This window comes from Conger conger, chromosome 1 (genome assembly GCF_963514075.1).
Source record: "Conger conger chromosome 1, fConCon1.1, whole genome shotgun sequence".
Classification (NCBI taxonomy): domain Eukaryota; kingdom Metazoa; phylum Chordata; class Actinopteri; order Anguilliformes; family Congridae; genus Conger; species Conger conger.
Window position 1 is genome coordinate 59028888 of NC_083760.1, and position 19171 is coordinate 59048058.

Here is a 19171-nt window from a genome sequence, read left to right on the forward strand (position 1 = left end):
TATCAACAGATTAACAGATTATTAATTTATCAACAGATACTTAGAACGATGAAACCTTGAGAAGTCTGAACAACGTCCCAAATGCCATCCTGTTCATAAATCCGGTTTATTCCCCCACGTATAGCACACTTGATGACCTTTCACCCTTGGAGGAAAGGCCTGTTGCACTGAACAATAATAATACAATAATAAAACTGTGAGCATTCTGAACAGTGTAATAACAGATAAATCAATTCAGAAACATTCACTGTATACATGTTTATAGATTCAAATTAATTGATTGCAGGAAAGTGGTAAGTCTCAGACTGACATATGGATTGATGACCATAATTGATGACACTAAACTGAAGCCCTGTATTACATATAGGAAGTGTGTAAAGGCCAAGGGTACCTCTGTTTGTATGTGACTGTGTGCGTACTTGTAAGGGTAACTCAGTTTGTGTCTGTGTATGTAAAGGGTACTCTTGTTAGCATGTGTCAGAGTGTGCATGTAAACGATACTCCTGTGTGTATGTGTGGGTCTGTGTGTATGTGGTGGCGTCTACATTTGTGTGTGTGTATGTGTGCATAGGTTTGTGTGTGCATTCTGCATATGAAGCTTTGTCAGTGTGTTTGTGTGAGGGTGGCAGTTGTGGTTGCCACCGTCTCCTTCAGGCCAGATTGACAGATGCTGCAGTGTTTATCTGTTGACTTGGTGTAATTTGTTTGCTCTAATTTGTTTTGGTACCATGGGAGTTTCCTTTTTAATTTCAGTCTCTCTCTGCCCCTCAGTGCAAGGCTCTGAGAGGGAGAGAGAGCGCGACAGAGAGAGAGAGAGGGAGAGAGAGAGAGAGAGAGCGAGGGAGAGAGAGGTCGGGCAAGCACAAACCCAAATTAAAAAGAGCTGCAGATTGTTTTAAGCTCTGGCTGCCCCATCGGGCCCAAAGGCCTCGCTCACAGGCTGCACCTGCTCCGTCCCATGGGAGCCTGGTTCCTGATCCATGTCCCTCTCCCTGCACAGCGCTCCGCCTCCCGCTCCATTACGCCTCCAGCGCCTGGCAGCTTCTTAATCAGCTGGACCCCCGCCATTCAACAGCATGAGCACAGCCTGAGAGCTGCAGTACAGCATCACTATACCTACTGTATACATGTAGCCCATAAATCCAATATATCTACTGTATACATGTAGCCCATCCACTCACTATACCTACTGTATACATGTAGGCCATCCACTCACTATACATACCCTATATGCTCTCTATACCTACTGTATACATGTAGCCCATTCACTCCCTATACATACCCTATACACTCTCTATACCTACTGTATACATGTAGCCCATCCACTCACTATACATACCCTATATGCTCACTATACCTACTGTATACACATAGCCCATCCACTCACTATACCTACTGTATACACATAGCCAATACACCCACTATACATACCCTATACGCTCTCTATACCTACTGTATACATGTAGCCCATCCACTCACTATACCTACTGTATACACATAGCCCATACACCCACAATACATACCCTATAGGCTCACTATACCTACTGTATACACACAGCCCATACATTGCCTATACATACCCAATAGACTCACTATACCTACTGTATACACTTGCCCCATACACTCTCTATACATACCCTATTCATTCACTACACCTACTGTATACACTTGCCCCATACACACACTAAATGTACTACAGGCACTCGTTATATCTACTGTATACACATGCCCCATAGACACACTATATGTACTTATCACTATACATACCCTACACACGATACCTACTGAATACACATAGCCCATACATTCATTATACCTACTGTATACACATAGCCCATACACTCATTATACACTCAGTGAGCACTTTATTATGTATTTATTTGTTTTTGTTGCATTTCTTTTTTTTTGACGTATTAAATCTTCTGCTGCTGTAGGCTATGCACTTAGAGGTTTAACATGTTTTGTGTTCAGAGATGTTCTTCTGCATACCACTGTTGTAATGCATGGTTATTTGTGTTACTGTCACCTTCCTGTCAGCTTTAACCAGTCTGGCCCTTCTCCTCCGACCTCTCTCATTAACAATGCATTTCTGCCCACAGAACAGCTGCTCACTAGATGTTTTTTGTTTTTAGCACCATTCTCTGCAAACTCTTGAGACTGTTGTGTGTGAAAATTCCAGATGATCAGCAGTTTCTGAGATATTCAAATCATGTCTGGCTCCAACAATCCTTCCACGGTCACTTAGATCACATTTCTTCCCCATTCTGACACTTGGTCTGAAAAACAGCTGAATCTCTTGACCACGTCTGAATGCTTTTATATATTTAGTTGCTGCCACGTGATTGGCTGATGATTAAATATTTGCATTAACAAGCTGGTATACAGGTCTACCTAATAAAATGGTCACTGAGTGAATATAATGTACACACATTGTAACCTATCTATAAACATTATAAACACTATAAACATTCTATACACTACCTATAAACAAATTACACACTTTGCCTGCACTATCACTGTATACACTCCATACCTGTACTATACACACTCTACGTATCTCCCTACTTGTAGAATGTATAACATATGCACTATAAATACCATACCCATTATGCATACATGCAGTACTGTGCAAAAGCCTTTTTTATATCAATTTGGTCTTAGATGTTTACTACTTTATTTTCTACATTAGTGTGTCAGTAGAACATTTTTGTGTCAGTGTCAGATTTTTGTATCTCATTAAATAAAGTAACAGAAAGTAATGCTCTTCATAGTAATGTATTTAGACTTTTGCACAGTACTATGTACACTAAATGCAAATTTTATATGCATTCAGACAAACCTGCACTTAGTGGCCACTTTATTAAGTACATCTATATACCCACCAGGGACCACCACATATCTAGGACCCCAATTGTGCCTCCAGAACAGCCAGAATTTTTAGAGTAAACTGAAGTCACTGTCATCTTCATGGAACCAGCTTGAGATGATGTGTGCTTTGTAACATGGCACATTATCCAGCTGGAAGTATTTATTTGAAAAAGTGTAGACTCTGGCCATGAAGGGATTCACACAGTCAGCAACAATGCTTAGGCATACTGTGGCATTCAAATTATGCTCAGTTGGTATTAAGGGGCCTAAGTGTCAAGAAAGCATTCCCCACACCATAATACCACCACCATCAGCCTGCACTGCTGATTTGAGGCTTGACAGATCAACGCTGTTTACGCCAAATTCTGAACCTACCATCAGCCTGCACTGCTGATTTGAGGCTTGACAGATCCACGCTGTTTACGCCTAATTCTGAACCTACCATCAGCCTGCACTGCTGATTTGAGGCTTGACAGATCAACGCTGTTTACGCCAAATTCTGAACCTACCATCGGCATGTACTGTAGCAGCAGTAATCAAGATTCCTCACAGGCAACATCTTTCCAATCTTCAACCATTCAGCTTTTGAGTCCCCGTACCCATTGTAGCCTCATCATCCTGTTCTTAGTTGACAGGAGTGAAACCTGCCGTGGTCTTCTACTGCTGTAGCCCTGTTACATGAAACAATGCGTTGTGCATTCAGTGACGCCCTTCTGCACACCACTGTTCTTTAAGCATGTCACCTTTCCGTTAGCCTTAACGAGTCTGACCCTTTTTCCACCGACCTCTCGTTAACAAGGTCTTTTCGCCCACAGAACTGCCATTCACTGGATGGTTTTTTGTTTATTTCACTTGCATTCAATTCTCTGTAAACTCTACAGACTGTAGTGTGTGGAAGTCACTTAGATCATGTGTCTTGTCCATTCTAACAGCAAATAAACCTCTTTGCCAAGCTTGCATGCTTTATACTGTATACTGAGTGCCAGCCAAATGATTTGCCGTTCAGAGGAGCAGGCTATTTGCATTAACAAGCAGGTGTACTTAATAAAGAGGCCACTGAATGTAATATCTATTTCAATACATCAATACTTCTTATTTCTAAGGTCAATAAAACTGTCTGCATACATTATATATATTGAGTTTCAGCCACATGATTAGCTTTTGGAGTGGCAGGTTATTTGCGTTATCAAGTGGACATTAAATATATAATACATAAATGCTGGCATCCACCAAGCACACCCACACACACAAAACAAAAAATCAATACACATTGCAAATATTAAGAATACTTCTTGATACAATTGTCACAGCTCTATTTAATGAAATATATTATGGGCATTTTTACACAATGTCTAAACTTATCTAGCTTATTGTATATTCATAAGTCTTATCACTTCTTAGTTCATATACAATTTTGCATCTACAGTACAGTGCTTAAACACACATAACAATAATTGTGTAATAAGACTCTGCTAATGAGCAGAACTGATATCAAAATGATTGGAACAGAGCTGCCAGTATCTCAGGAACATTTCTGCTGTTTCTAAATCAAACACCCACAGGGTGTGTCAAAATAACACTCAAACACACAAAAACCTGCAAGGGTCGCAGAAAGAGCTCTGCTAATTCCTCAGGTTTTCAATTAAACAAACAGACAGACAGACAGACACATACGCGTAGTACTTCTTAAATTATATTACTGATCCATTCAAAAGGTTCATTTCACAGGAGATTGAGAATATGTATCAAGCTAAAATGGTGTATAAAAGAAATATTACAACATAAGTCTTGTTTACTTCAAGTATTCAAGTAGGAAAATGTAAAAGCAAGATGGTCCTATTCATTGGCAGTGGTCACCATCACTGACCGGATGTTTAACATTGCTCATTTAACACTGCTCTGCCCAGCAACAGGGCTCCCCCCGCCCCTGAACCCAAGCCCCGCCCTGGCGCTCAGCTGAGTGACATCACTCCTAACTCCAGCTGTGCCAGTTGCTGAAAGCTCAAGCAGGCACTGTATACAAAATTAAACAAACATTTAAAAAGACCTGTCCACCTCCTGCGGTGGGTGACATACACCCCAGGGCCGCGTGGCACGCGGGGGCAGCGTTAACACTCATCCTGCTCGTGTTCGGAGGCGTCCGTGTCCGCGTGGGAGTCGGAGGGCGTAGCGGCGCTGCGGTCCGAGTCGGGCGTCACAGAGCAGGAGAGGCTGCAGTCCGTGGCCTCCTCTTCGGAGGTCCCGGCGGGAGAGAAGAGCCAGAAGTCCAGCAGCTGGGAGGGGGCCCCGCTGTCCTCGCTCACGTCGTCTGAGGAGGAGCCGTCGCAGTCCGCCAGCCACTCCGGCCAGAAGCGCCGGCGAATCCGCTCGCAGTACATGGCCAGGTTCACCAGCTCATCTGCACGCAGGTGACCACCACACAGCGCACATAACACTCGCTACATATACAGAGACTCTGTGGATAAGGAGTCCACAAGGCTACATCTATTATTGCCTACAATTTGGTCCATAGAAACTTTTACCTGAAAGTCTATCGTGAGCTCCAGTGAGTCATGTCTATAACAGTCCTATAATGAGTCCAACCAATAATCAAAATGTATATAATGAAACTACGGTAAGTCTACAGAAGGTCTAGTACTAAGCTGGACCTGAAGAAGGCATCTGTACAACCTATCAGAAAAATTCAATGTCAGCGAGTAATAATGGGACTGTGAATTTGGTTGTCACTAAACAATATGAGTCCTTCAGTTTATATTGAAAAGAGGGCACTACCGTAGACTGATAAAATGGGACAAAAACCTTTTCTTTAGCCTTCAGAAAATAGTAGAACTAAAAGTGCAATTCCTCAAGAACTTGTTCATTGTAAAGCTCGTTATGAAGGACTAAACCATCCGCCACTGAAAATCATTAGAAAGTCTATGACCCCCATCTAGTGGAGCCATTGTTCAACTGCACTTGGACAGAATATATCAGTCAAGTATAACCAGTAAACGGCATTTTCCTTGTTCTCAGGCAACCGACTGTAAATATATTTGAGCTGAATACTCCTCTTAGTCATTTTTACTGTATCTATGACATGTTAAAACAGTACATGAACAGTACTGAAAATAAATGTCTTTGAAAATATTTGAATATTTGAGGAAATACAGTTGAAACAGGTGAAAAGGCAGCAGAGCAGAAGAGGGTCAGATTATTGGGCATGGTACTGCAGAGAAGGTGAAAAGGTGATGTCTAGAAAAGCAGATGAGGGCCAGGTGAAAAAACGTACAGTGCAGAAGATCCATTGAGGGTAAAAGAACAGTTATTATAAAGTCTGTAGAGTGAAGGGTAGGATATGAGGGTGTATATATTTATACAATAAATGTCTGTGATAAAAGATGTAATGATGTCCTGATGAAGATGTTTATTATCTGAGTAAAGTTATGAGTTTCTATATAGCACCCAGCATTGCTACTTATGGCATGGTAATTGGTGGAACAGTATTTTGGTACTGCAAACCAAAATTATTTTTAGCAGTTTCACTGTCATGTCTGGAAAGGTTTCATGTAGGCTGTGGTTACATTTGTCACATGCAAATTCTTTTGGTAATAATTGCTCTATTTCCTGTGGATTTAAATTATGTTTATGTGTGGTAATGTGTGTAGGTTATAAAGTTAAACATCAGTCATATGCTTCATGTTTTTCTTATTGAAAATGTAATTTAATTAGAAAAAATTAATGGAAGTAAATGTATCTCATGTGTATGAGTTTGGCCTTATAATGCATACATTTTTCATTAACCACTATAACCATAGCGCAACCCCGCATTTTACACACTTGAATTTTTATGGACTGCTCTTATTGCATTATAGTGGGGTTTTACTGTATATACGAAATCTATATTGAGAAGTTACAATGGTATGATTGTATAACTGTATAAGTACTATACTCACTACTACTCTAAGTACTTAGAGCAAAACAAGGTGTCACACACATCCAAAGACAAATGCTTCCAACACACCGGTTTAAGTCAGGAAGTGAAAGTGTTGGTGACCTCACCTTGGATCAGCTCTTCAGGCCATGTCCCGGGCAGGGTCCACATGGCCTGGGAGAGGTGGCTAAACACTGTGGCGTCCACAGTTGACATTTTCTGCCCCATGATGTACTTCTTATCACCTGCAGCAAGAACATCAGCGCCAAAGTTACAATACCTTCACAAAGAATGAGCATTCCTTCACAACAGGAATACATACAACAGGGAGGAGAGAAAGTGCACGCATCAAATGAAATAAAGGAGGGAGAAATCAGCATCCTATTCAATTATCCTTGTTTTTGTGTTTCTAAAGCAGGTGGTTCTGAAACTTCAGGTTCCTAAACTTGAGGGGGTTAAGTCTGAGATAATGTTACACAAGAAAACAAATGTACAATTCAGTGTACAATTTCCGGAGGACACTGAAACCAGTTGCTCTGTTAAAAAAGTATTTTTAATTTTTAATGTGTCATGCTACATTTTAATTAACATTTCCATTTAAGGGCCGGGTCACCTGAAAGGTATTCTCTCATTAAGTTGTTTGTGGGCTGAAATATTTTGGTTGTAATTATGTGTGTGTGCTGTGCTGGAATGACATGGTGTAGTACACTTATTCCACCAGCAGAGAACAGTAACAACAGGCAGCTAAAGCAGTGTTATATCATCCATACAGAAAACGGAGAGCGACAGAGAACACTCTGTATGACCACTGTGGTCAAACCCCCCTTCCCCCAGTACCCAGGAAGGTGGCCAGCGTGCGCATGTCTCTCTCCATCAGGGCGTACACCTCCTCCCTGGAAAAGCGTCCAATGCCGTGGCTATACATCTCTCGCCTCACGATGCTGCTGGTCAGGCGGCTGAAGATCCACTTCAGCAGGTCACTCAGGGGCCCAGTAAACCCCAGCATCTCCTGAGTTATCTCCAGGTTGTCCACCCACTGACTGTATGCTATGGTCCTGAGACACACACAGACAAAGACAAAAAAACACAAAGACATACAAACCCACATATACACACACATGCTTTTAGACAGAAGAACTTATGTGAACGTGCCATGTACATGCAATCCATTATAAAAAGGAGCAAATAGTTTCTTAAATGCTTTTTGAACCTGTATTATTATTTTCTTTTTTTATTGATGAAAAATGATTAAATGTGTCATGATGAAATACATCAAGCACACTGAAAGGCAGACTGAATAAGTGTGAAATATGGATAATTTACTGATGAGGGAGAAAGGCAATAGGGGCCCAAACAAACTGACTTGTTACATCTTTACATCTATTCACAGGCTTAACAGGTAGCTTCTTTATGATCTAAGAGAGACCGTGACAGAATTGTACATGGCCACACAATCTGCTTCAGGCAGGGGGTTATTGAGCAGCTTGTTGGAAATGCATGAGGTTCAGTGAGGAATGTGTGTGTTATATAACTGCAACTCTGTGTGTGTTTATGTGTGTGTGAGAGGGAGACTCTCCAGCGTGTGAAGGAATGCCTACTATATGTGCAGCTCACACCTGTATCAGTGTTTCTCTGGTATGTGTGGACGTCTGCAGTCACAGAGCATATGACACTGACCAGTATAAGTGCTCCTCCACCATCCTAGTGATGGTCTGGGACACTGCTCTCTCCTGGGGGCTCAGGCTCTTGTTGAGGTTCACTCCCAGCTGCTCCTCCAGGAAGTCAATGATGAACTCCGTGCCTGACACCTGCTGGCTGTTGTACTCAATCCAGGGCATCTTACCCTGAGGAGACAGCTTCCCATCGAAATAATTCTGCAGACAGAAAACATGTCATTTCAGACTGAAGCGTATCAGTAATCTATCATTATCAAATGGTCATTATCAAAGCATGAATCCAAGCTGAACTCATTACCAGTTAAACCATTAGGGAGGGGGAGTGGAGAACACCCAGTGATTACACACACACATACACACACACATATACACACATAGTCATACAAACATACACACACACAGGCAGAGTGAAAGCATAAGCACTAGCCTAGCACACCTGATAGGGCAGGCCTGCCATGCGCAGGTAAGTCTCCATCTTCAGGCAGAAGGGGGAGAGGCTGGGGACCCCATGACTGGGCCGGGAGAACTGGTGGAGAATGATGGCATCTTTGGAGTCCAGTTCCTGCTCCTTCCTGCAGAGTGACACATAGCATGCCTCTCTCAGCTCAAATGGAACACGATATTAGCACCTCCATTAGCTTATCCTGATCGGTCTCTGACTCACTGACACACTCACCCACATTAAAACAAGTACAAAATCATGTTAGAAACCATCTGCTTTTCCAGTATGGCAGACATACGGTTCATTCCCAGAGGCCATTTTCCTGCTGGCTACTACCAGAAGCAAGAGGGAGGCTGGATTAAATGTAACTTGAGCCCCACCTGCCAACACACACACACACACACAGGGAGAGTGAAAGCCTGAGCACCAGCCTAGTGTAGGACCCCAATACCCAATAATTATTATTTTTTTAAAGTCTTGTTTCCTCTTTTGAAAATAGAGGTTTTTTAATAACTGAACCAACTATTCTGTTATAACTTGGATAAATAAATATTTGAAATAAAAAAAAAACTTGGCAAAGTTTAGTCATTATATGCTTTGATATTACAACAGACTGGTGGAATTTGAGCCTGGTCCTTATAAGAGTTTTATAAATCTGGTTTCTAGATCAGATTACTGTTGTGCCAAGGCAAGAGAAACTGGTTTGACTTTGAAGGAAAATTAAACAACTCTGGAAGTGTTTGGGTGAGAACAGCAATGCCGATCATCACCAATAGGGCTCAGCATCAACTGCAGGCCTCAAATCATCCTATAATTGCCCAGGCTCCAACTAGTGTGCTGATCCCTAGTATTCATCCCTATTATTATTAATGTTTTTTTTTATCTGAAGGACTGTAGAGTGACTCCAGGGAAGAGCCTGAAAAGGACATTCTAGGCTCCAAAGCCTACTGTCCTTCAGCTGAAGACAGAAAGGTACATCTGACAGTATTTGAACACAAATTATTCAATAACATCTCTGAAATTATTTGTGATTCTCCAGAATGTTGGGGGGATATATATATATCATATCATGGAAAGTACTGTATCTTAGACAGAACTGGAGGAACTTCATATGGGCAGACACTCATCCCGTAGACCCATTCACTCCTGTATGTGCCTAAACACCCCACCCACCACTGTTCCATCAAGTAAAAGGCTAGCCTATATGTATCATTTACAATTAATGAAAACAATGAAGGATATCATTGTAAGAATGTCAATAAGAAATACCCATGGTATTGTGTTAAAATACACAAGCTGCATAAACGTCTAATCAAATGGACTGAATTTATATATACACATAAATCATGCACTCAAACGTCGACCGGGTCATACACAAACGTCAGCACGAGAGTAGCACACTAGCCAAAATAAATGACATCCCCCGCATTTCTTGTACCTGATAGCCAGCAGCTCGTGTATGAGATAGGCAGCGGCGGCTAGCAAGGCGCCACCAGCCAAATAAAGGGTTCTCTTCCACCATGAGTCGGATCCCAGCCCCGACATAATCCCACTGTAGTCCTGCAGAGGGAAGGCAACAATGTAGCCATAAAATGAGTAGTTCTCATCGGAGTCACACAACCCGAAGGAGAAGCTCTGATTCCGGCCAAGATCAACGACGCACGGCCGGGAAGAGGAGAACCCAAACCCCCAATACATTGTCCTTCTGACACGCCTTTTGCTTCCGTTCTCAAACCCCTCCGGCTTCATCGATAGCATAGATTGGCCTAGATATTAAACCATCGTAACCCTTGTTTTGTGGACAAGATGCGGGAACAATTCCCGTGCTGTTGATAGTACTTCCCGCATCACGCCCAGCATCCTCTGCAGGGGATTGGATGTGTTCCAACTGAAATGTGTGATGTCACACCACGATCGCGTCTCGTGTGATGCGCGGAAGAAAAGCAACCTACATTTCTCGGGAAACATTCTGCCAGAGGACCGCCGTTTTCTTTATAGATACAGTTGTATGAACCAGTAATACTTTATTATGGCACAACCGAAATTATTACCGCCCGTCGTAAAACATTCGGCTACGGATTGCCTATAGCCCAATAGCTATAGCCTACTGCAATAAAACATTTAAGACACAAAATAACATTACTTGAATAACTTATATTACGATTATTATTATTCCTATGGCACAGCCTATAGGACATGCACTTGGCTCCCAATTGTTTCGCGGTATAAGCACAATCTTTACCAATTCTAAAAGCTATGCTGCTTTACGCATTATATTGGCCGATTGAATACCTTACATAAAAACAGAACAATGTCTCATTTATCAAATACGTTTACACTTGTCGCGTTTTCTGAGGGGTAGGTTTACTTATAAGTTCATCCCTTGAGGCATTCATAGCCAGCATCTTGGTCGAACAAAGTAAGACTCAACATTCATGGTGAGGCTCCACTATTGTTTTAAGAAGTGCACGTTTCGTAAAGGTAATCTGGTAAGGGCAGTTGCCAGAGCATCAGTTCCCACTCGAGGGATTTCCATGCTACCTCTGACGAATCCCCTATTGAGCACCGTACATTTTCCAAAACAATGATATAGCTTGCAAGGGAAACAGCTACAATATGTCGATAAAAGGCGGAAGAGGAATGGAAAAGCTATACTCTCAGTAACGTTAAATCTATTGCCTACAATAGGCTACCTTAATTTCCGTATAGCCTAGAAGATGTTCCGTCTCACTTTCCGATCGGTGACTGATCCATTCGCTGCATTGTTTTAAAAATTAAATTGCTTAAAATAAGAAATATATTTTTTAGGGAAGTTGTAAAACTGATAATTCATAAAATATGAAGTGATGCACCCAACCACTATCAGACACGAAATATAGCCTTTTATATAACTTTTATTGAAATGGAAATGGAAATTAAACACATTGCCACACAGCTAAGTACAGATCTCTTCGGTAAACTGGGATCATTCATGGTATTTTTCATCCGTTTCCTGACAAACTCATTGTATTACTGTTGCCGAGAGATATGCACTCGGGTACTGCCAATTCGCACGGTATAACCCGTTAGCATGGTTAGCTCCTGAAGGAGAACAAACGGAAACGGATCACGGCAATCCCTCTGTGGTTGTAATAGTGCCTCTGGCTATCAGGGAGATCGATTTCCATAGGCCTACAAACACAACACAGGACACCACTGAGCCAGGCTGGCTGAGATCGAGGCAGGCCTTCCAAATGTGCAGTAAACGTCGTACAGCACCTCTAGTATCACTTTGAAATGGGTTTGAAAGGGAAAATGAAGGCAACAGCATAAATCTGCCATTTCCACTCCATGGAGTGTATAGGGACCAATATTTGGCACCAATCCATCTTATCCCTCCCTAAATAACACTGCCTTAACAGTCTCTCAAGCACTTTCTCCCCATCATCATCACACAGACAGCAGAGTACTGACAGCACTCAGCTTTCTTCTCTCTGTTGTCCCAGCACTGTGTGGGCAGTGGCTGAATTATCTGTCTCTTTGCAGCAGAAAGTTCTCAGTTGTGCCCGGCCCCTGGTCCAGGTGGCCCTCCAGCTCTGGCTTCAGGCTCGCTCGTGTGGCCCTCGGTCTCGGCGGCTGACTGGGCATAGTCAGGCTGCGGCTCCTCCCTCTGCTTCACCGCATGGAGGGCGTAGTTGATGGCAGTGCTCTCAATCCAACTCCAGGATCCAGTCACCGGGTTCAACAGCATGCCACGGACAGACTCCACAAAGAAGCCACCTGTGACATGGGAGAGAGACGAAGCAGTCATACAGCAGTAATGCAGTGCCAAACATGGTCAAAGACAGACATGGAAGCATTAGTGGGTTGCTGGGTGGCTCATTCAGTTAAGGCATCATGCTGTGGTGAACCCAATGGTCTGGGATCACATCCGGAGCATCCCAGAGTTGACTGTAGACTCTAGCAACCCCCATTGGCCGGGTGTGTTTCCGAAGAGGTACGGATGTTTACACTCGTCCAAACTAGCAACAAGGGGTCATGCATGACCATGGCTACAAATAGTCATTGGATATTTCAAATTTGTTTAGGAATTGGAGATTATTACCCCCATGTTGGTCACCATATTATTAAAACAAGGGAAAGAAACAGAACAAATGCATTGGAAGACTCACTAGACTCTAGCAGGCGCTCCAGGTCGACTGGGCTGATGAACTTCTCCCAGTCATGTGTCCCGCTTGGCACAATGCGGAGGATCTGCTCGGCTGCCACAATGGCCAGCGCGTAGGAAAGGTTGGTCTTGCTGATGGTGGTGATGAAGAGGGACCCTCCTGGCTGTAAGGTCCACACAAGGAAGACAGTAGAATAAGAAGCCAGAATAGAGTGCAGTATACAGTACAAACCAAAGGTGCCCAACCCCTGGTGATCTACCTTCCTGTAGGTTTTCATTTCAACCATAATTTGGCTGATTCTACTCATTAGCAGATCAATGAGATCTCTAGCTGTTGAATGCAGTGCATTTTGTTAGGGTTAGGGGAGTGAAAACCAACAGGATGGCAAATCTCCATAACCAGCCGTGGTATATGCATAAAATACCAAAAAAAGTAAAGCAGACTTATTTCCTGCGGCATTCAGTAAAGCAGAGGAGGTTGGAATGGTTAACATATCAATGGCTTGCAATGTATGATATACTGCAAATATAAACATAGTAGTGAATACATTACATACCAATACATACCAGGAATATAAAAAAATACTGGCGGCACACATTCAGGCTGTCTTGTGAAACTAATACCAAGTACTTCTTCTCTAATTAAGATTTTAGGAGTAGAATATATTCTTGTATTTATATTCTAAATTCTTTGTCAGTCTTTATCAGGGGTACATCTGTACCAACCCCACTGTGGGTCAGAACCAATCCAAATCAGCACCAGCAAAGTGGCCAAACTGAGGCCTGCTGAGTCTGTCAGTCTGAAGCAGGCCTCTACATTTCCCTTTAATTATAGCCCCATCTCCCTATCAAACCGCCACTACAGCTGCCTGACAATTTAAACTCACTCTTAGTGACACATGTCTAGGACAGAAACAACAGCAATCGAGAAAGAACTAATGAAAGGCAACAGGGGCATTAACATTAGACAGAAACACAGATTTAGAAAATATGACAGAATGCACTACTCTGCACACATTTACATTTTTCCAAAGCGATTTACAAGGGCATAGGTTCTCCCACAGGTTAAAGCATCAAATCCATAACTAGTAAAATACACGTTGACATCATGCAAATGCAGAAAGGATCAGATGGCATTCACTTCTTTTACTACATCTTTCTTACTGGTAGTTTAAACTCAGCCTGTCTTGAAAACTCTATGCTGGCAGGATTAAAATATCAGACGGTAAACTCTGATAAATACGATGGCAGATTTCAGGAGGCTGATGTTCACCACATGAACACACACACAAACAGGCCTGCATCTCAGAGGAGCTAGCTGGCTTTACCCAGATGAAGCTGTATTAAGAGGAGGTTATGGAGAGACAGGCTCCCTTTGGTGGCTTTTTTCTCTGTACCGCCAACCCAAGTTCATGTCTAACTCCAAACAAAAGCCTCACCGGCATGGAATGTTGATGTCACAGCAAAATCCCAGATGGTTTTAAAACCACACAGCCGCAAATTGCACTGAGCGTTTCTCACTTGTTTTCTGAATAGGAGCACATGAAATGGGTTCCCACCAACTATCTTTTACCATCCAGCCAGGTACTGGTTTATACTTTTAGGCATCCCTTATGTTTTACATGCTAGTTCACACACACACACACACACACACACACACACACATACACTTAGTGAGCACGTTATTAGGTAGACCTGTACACCAGCTTGTTAATGCCAATATTTAACCAGCAAATCATGTGGTAGAAACTAAATGCATAAAAGAATGCAGACATGGTCAAGAGGTCCAGCTGCTTTTCATACCAAATGTCAGAATGGGGAAGAAATGTGAGTTACTTTGTTACTTGTACTTGACTGTGGAATGATTATTGGTGCATGATAGAGTGGTTTGAGCAACAGAAACTGCTGATCTCCTGGGATTTTCATGCATAAGTGCCTCTAGAGTTTTGAGAAAAACATCCAGTGAGCAGCAGTTCTGTGGGCAGAAAGGTGTTGTTAATGAGAGGTCAGAGGAGAAGGGCCAGACTGGTTGAAGCTGACAGGAAGAAGATAGTAACAAAAATAACCACACATTACAACAGTGGTATGAAGAAAAGCATCTCTGAACACGCAACGGATCAAACCTCTAAGTGGATAGTCTACATCAAGACTTAAGTCTCAAATATAAGTCTAATAAATACCTAATAAAGTGCTCACTGAGTGTATGTGTGCTTTCTTCTCCATAACACATGAGACACAAAACGCTTCAAAATCAATGTATAATGAATGTTAATAATTAAGTTAAATCATTTTCAGCTGGACAAATGTATACAATTATCCTGACTGTGAATGCTATGCATTTCTTATGTCTGTTTTTGTGTGTAAATGAAGAACATCTGCAACCAAGGTTCAGATACTGTGGGTATCTACTACATCTTTTTACAAGTACTTGAGGCAGTAACATACTACTGCCTGGTGTGAAGAAAGCCAGTCACCAGACACACCTTTAGCACTTGGTGACAGGAACAGGCGAAGGTGTCCAAGTCAGCCAGGTGTTCCACCACCTCGGAGGCCACAACAGCGTCAAATCCTTCGGCCTCCTCCTCAGACAGCTCCTCCAGAGTGCACGCCCGGTACTGAACGCGCTCCATCAGGGCTGGATCAAACGACCCATGCAGCTCCGCCATCCGAATGCTGTCCTCTACAGGGTCGATCCCTAGCACATCTGCGCCAAGTCTGCCCAGCGGCTAGGAGAGAGCAAGAGAAGGAAAGTTTATTGTTTTATGACTGTAAATTGCTGTATAAACCTTTTCCCTTTGCTCTTTATTGTGTGTAATTGTTCTGTTTTTCCATTACTTTCATATGCTTTGCAAAATGAATGTATTCATTGTATGCAAGGTCAGATATTGACAGATGTTTGACAGAAAAACTGCAGCAGATCTTTGCCAGTGTCAGAAACCATGCTGGGGCACTCGTCATTATCTCACACACGACACCCCTTGACACCACTGCCCCTGGTGTGTGGAGGTCAAAATCACAGCTGCTAAGTTAAACAGAGGGAGCTCCAGGCCTGTGGGGTGCGGAGGTGATGGGATTCTGGTAGACATCAGACACAAAGCAGCACTGACGGATGCCGAACGGCTCGGAATGTGTGAGCAAGGCTGACAGCGCCTGCTTCACTCAAACTCAAAGGAAAAAGAACAATAAAAAGACCTTCGCCTGAGGATGCAACTGTTTTATTATGAGCACAAATTTCATGGAAACATCCACATAGCCAATGCATCAAAGGTGAATTCACCTGATGATCAATTTGCTATCAGGGCAGCAATAAGCAATGTGAGATGAATATCTGATTAAATCTGGCAACTTTATTCTCTTCGTAAACTGAATCTTTTTAAAAACATGCACTTTTTAACAAACAAGATTCACACTGGCCCACCTACTGCATACACATACATCCAGCAGACATGCAGTACAACATACTCACAAACACACATACATAAATTCTATTCTCGTGCGCGCGCGTGCGCGCACACACACACACACACACACACACACACACACACACACACACACACACACACACACACACAGTGGACAGTACCTCTGTGAGCACTCCACCTCCACAGCCCACGTCCAGTATCCTGAGCCCAGAGAGGGGTCCGCCCCACTGTCGGCCTCCGTGCATATTCAGCAGATTGTCCCTAAAAAGAAAGGTCACACCTTTCTAGGCACTATGACAATTACGCCATCACTATCCTCAGTAAATCTAAGTATTGGAACACTAGTCTGTCAAGAAACCACAAGAATGCATTTTTTAGAAGGCAGACAGCAAATGCCGGGTGATGCTCTGTGGCCCACACCCATTACAGTAACCACCCCCCCTCCCCTGCAAACCCAGGCATACACAGCCCCAGGTGATGAGCAAGGAATGAGCTGAACGTTGAACGAGCCCCCCTCATTACCACAAACAAAACCGCAGTGTTTGTACCACGGTTATACATGTGTGACCTCGGGCGCCCGAGACGGGCTACTGGAGCAGGGCAGAGAGGAGAAATCCAAACCTTCACTCCCTCTCCCACCCTACCCCGTCTCAGCACGAGCCTCTAATGCGCCGGATTATGTCCTGCACCGCTGCGCTTTCAGCATTGCAGGCCCAGAAACAAACAGCCAAGAACTACAGCAGCAGCAGCAGCAGCAGCAGCGGTGGCAGCACTGGCCTCATTTAAACAGGCCCTGAGGGCTGGACTAAATCACCTCTCGCTAAACCTTGCAGATACACTTCACCTAATCACACACTTCAGTGGTCATGTCAACGAATGTGGGGGGTGGGGAGTAGAGCATTATGGGATGGATTGTTGTGAATAACTGTGACAACTGTGGGCTTGGAGGATGATAGAAATATGCTGAGGGGCAGCTAGGCTGGTGTTACCCCATCCCCACGCCAACTTTCACAGGGTCCACACAAGTACGCTCCGTCACATTTTCATCCTCTGGCCACTTTCATGACTTTCCTTCTTGCTCCCGTTTCCTGTACCTTTTTCTCTCTCTTCTCTCTCTCTAACACAGGCACTCCATGTTCCCCGGCCTTACAGCTCCATCCACAGAACATCCTCAGGCCTCTATTCAGTGGCATGTCTCTGCCTGAGCCTAAGCTGCATTGAGAAATATGAAACTCATATATTTCAGCAGACAGCTTCACAAATGTGGCTGTAGTGTCACCTCATATTGGCCCATTTACAGTACCCCCGCAGCAGTGAGAGACCATACAACTCATCTGGGCTTTCTCAAAAAGGAAATAAAAATAACTGTTGGTTGTGAATTTGAGATGTGAAACAAACGCTCTGTGATTACGGACCAATGTGTTTGAATACAGGTGAGCGGGAGTGCTACTTTACTCAAGCACAGACACACTTACTCAAGCACGCACCGTATGAAGGGGACTCTGAGATCGTTCATGGAGTGGAGGGGGGCGAATTCACCCTGCACGTCCCACCACTTGCCGGCGAGCAGCTGGAATTTCTTGGTTTCGCTGGGGTCCACTGTGGACTGGGGCGCGGCGCGAGCACTGTGTACACCATGCATTCAGGGGGAGAGGTTCAGCCACAGTGCAGGATTGACAAAGTACATTTACAAGACCATCATGTTAGCCTAAACAGAACATAGCTCAGTTACAGTGGAACTTGAGCTTTTACATTTCAGTTTCTCTTCATAAGGTCAATACCTCCCTTTGGATTCGTTTTAAATTATTTTAGCAACGATATTACATATATGGCTGGTCCAAATATATATATATATATTATTGTCCATCTCTCTAGACCAAACAAGACTTGTAACTTAGACTACCCCCTTAACCACATTAATTCCGCAGTTTCAAAGATTGTTTCCTTTTCTAAACGTGGCCATCATGGCTGCATTGTTTCATACGCGTAGCGTAAAAGAGCCTAGTAAAAGAGCGCAGCGAGAGGAACATTGCAATCAAATGCCAACTGGCTGCTACTTAAAATACTTAATGGAGCTCCATATACGTCATATAGTTTTAGTGAGCAAAAATGAGTCTGCTTCCGCCTAGACTTTTAAAAAGTAATCTCGAGTTCAAAACGGATACATTTTTTATAGTAGCTAGCATGAACACACCATATTATTCATCAAAGACTGTTTTTGAGTTATGACCATGATTCACTGAACTTGATGTCATCCAATCAGGGTTTGAATAACTAGGCCAAAACCGCAAAACACGCCCACGACACGCTTAATGAGTGGAACAGTTTACAGTAGCAATGCAGCGAACTCACACAGTCGTGCTAGCATGCCTCATAGCACGGGACATGACACTTTGGTGTATATTCCTCCAGAACCCATGCCGTTTGTGAGAATGGTGTCCATATTCCGTAACCCATCTGGACACGGTCCGCGAATAGATGATTGTCGAAGCGACTTCCACAGACTTTGTCAGATGTTGATATTTCACCCCAGCACCAAGACACGTCAAATATATACGTTTTGCTGAGTACATGATTTCCCCAAACAAACCTCTGCTTTTCAAACTAGCTAGCTAGGTAAGCCCTGTCAATGTGACCGAGCCATTGCGCTGAAACAAGTGCTCGACTAGGAACTACTTACTAGACACACAACAGTTCCTAGGAGTG

At 43.2% G+C, this 19171-nt stretch overlaps 2 protein-coding genes across 3 annotated transcripts; both read right to left on the reverse strand.

Moving 5' to 3' along the window:
• Positions 1-4147: 4147 nt before the first annotated feature.
• Positions 4148-10896, reverse strand: faxcb (failed axon connections homolog, metaxin like GST domain containing b). Its single transcript, XM_061262854.1, has 6 exons — positions 10335-10896; positions 8891-9026; positions 8456-8652; positions 7616-7833; positions 6907-7023; positions 4148-5266 (listed from the first exon to the last, which is right to left on the reverse strand). The coding sequence occupies exons 1-6, from the start codon at positions 10652-10654 to the stop codon at positions 4977-4979; spliced, it is 1278 nt and encodes a 425-aa protein (XP_061118838.1). The 5' UTR covers positions 10655-10896; the 3' UTR covers positions 4148-4976.
• Positions 10897-11772: 876 nt separating this feature from the next.
• Positions 11773-19129, reverse strand: coq3 (coenzyme Q3 methyltransferase). Of its 2 annotated transcripts, none has more exons than XM_061255867.1 (6): positions 18818-19129; positions 17953-18090; positions 16627-16726; positions 15527-15769; positions 13048-13207; positions 11773-12655 (listed from the first exon to the last, which is right to left on the reverse strand). In XM_061255867.1, exons 1-6 carry the CDS (start codon positions 19036-19038, stop codon positions 12432-12434), a joined length of 1086 nt encoding a protein of 361 aa, XP_061111851.1. In that variant the 5' UTR covers positions 19039-19129; the 3' UTR covers positions 11773-12431. The 2 variants fall into 2 exon arrangements, with proteins under 2 accessions (XP_061111851.1, XP_061111842.1); XM_061255858.1 differs by having other exon boundaries at positions 17941-18090.
• Between the last annotated feature and the right edge of the window lie 42 nt (positions 19130-19171).

Excerpts from the sequence above, each read along its gene's own strand:
- faxcb (XM_061262854.1), bottom strand. The coding sequence starts at position 10,654 with ATGCTATCGATGAAGCCGGAGGGGTTTGAGAACGGAAGCAAAAGGCGT. Across the intron at positions 7,834-8,455 it reads GTGGAGGAGCACTTATACTG|GACCATAGCATACAGTCAGT; the intron begins GTCAGTGTCATA and ends TGTGTGTCTCAG. Across the intron at positions 5,267-6,906 it reads GCCTGAAGAGCTGATCCAAG|ATGAGCTGGTGAACCTGGCC; the intron begins GTGAGGTCACCA and ends ACCTGCGTGCAG.
- coq3 (XM_061255858.1), bottom strand. The coding sequence starts at position 19,038 with ATGTACTCAGCAAAACGTATATATTTGACGTGTCTTGGTGCTGGGGTG. Across the intron at positions 18,091-18,817 it reads AGGCATGCTAGCACGACTGT|TGCTCGCGCCGCGCCCCAGT; the intron begins GTGAGTTCGCTG and ends TGGTGTACACAG. Across the intron at positions 16,727-17,940 it reads TTCATACGGTGCGTGCTTGA|GGACAATCTGCTGAATATGC; the intron begins GTAAGTGTGTCT and ends CTTTCTTTTTAG.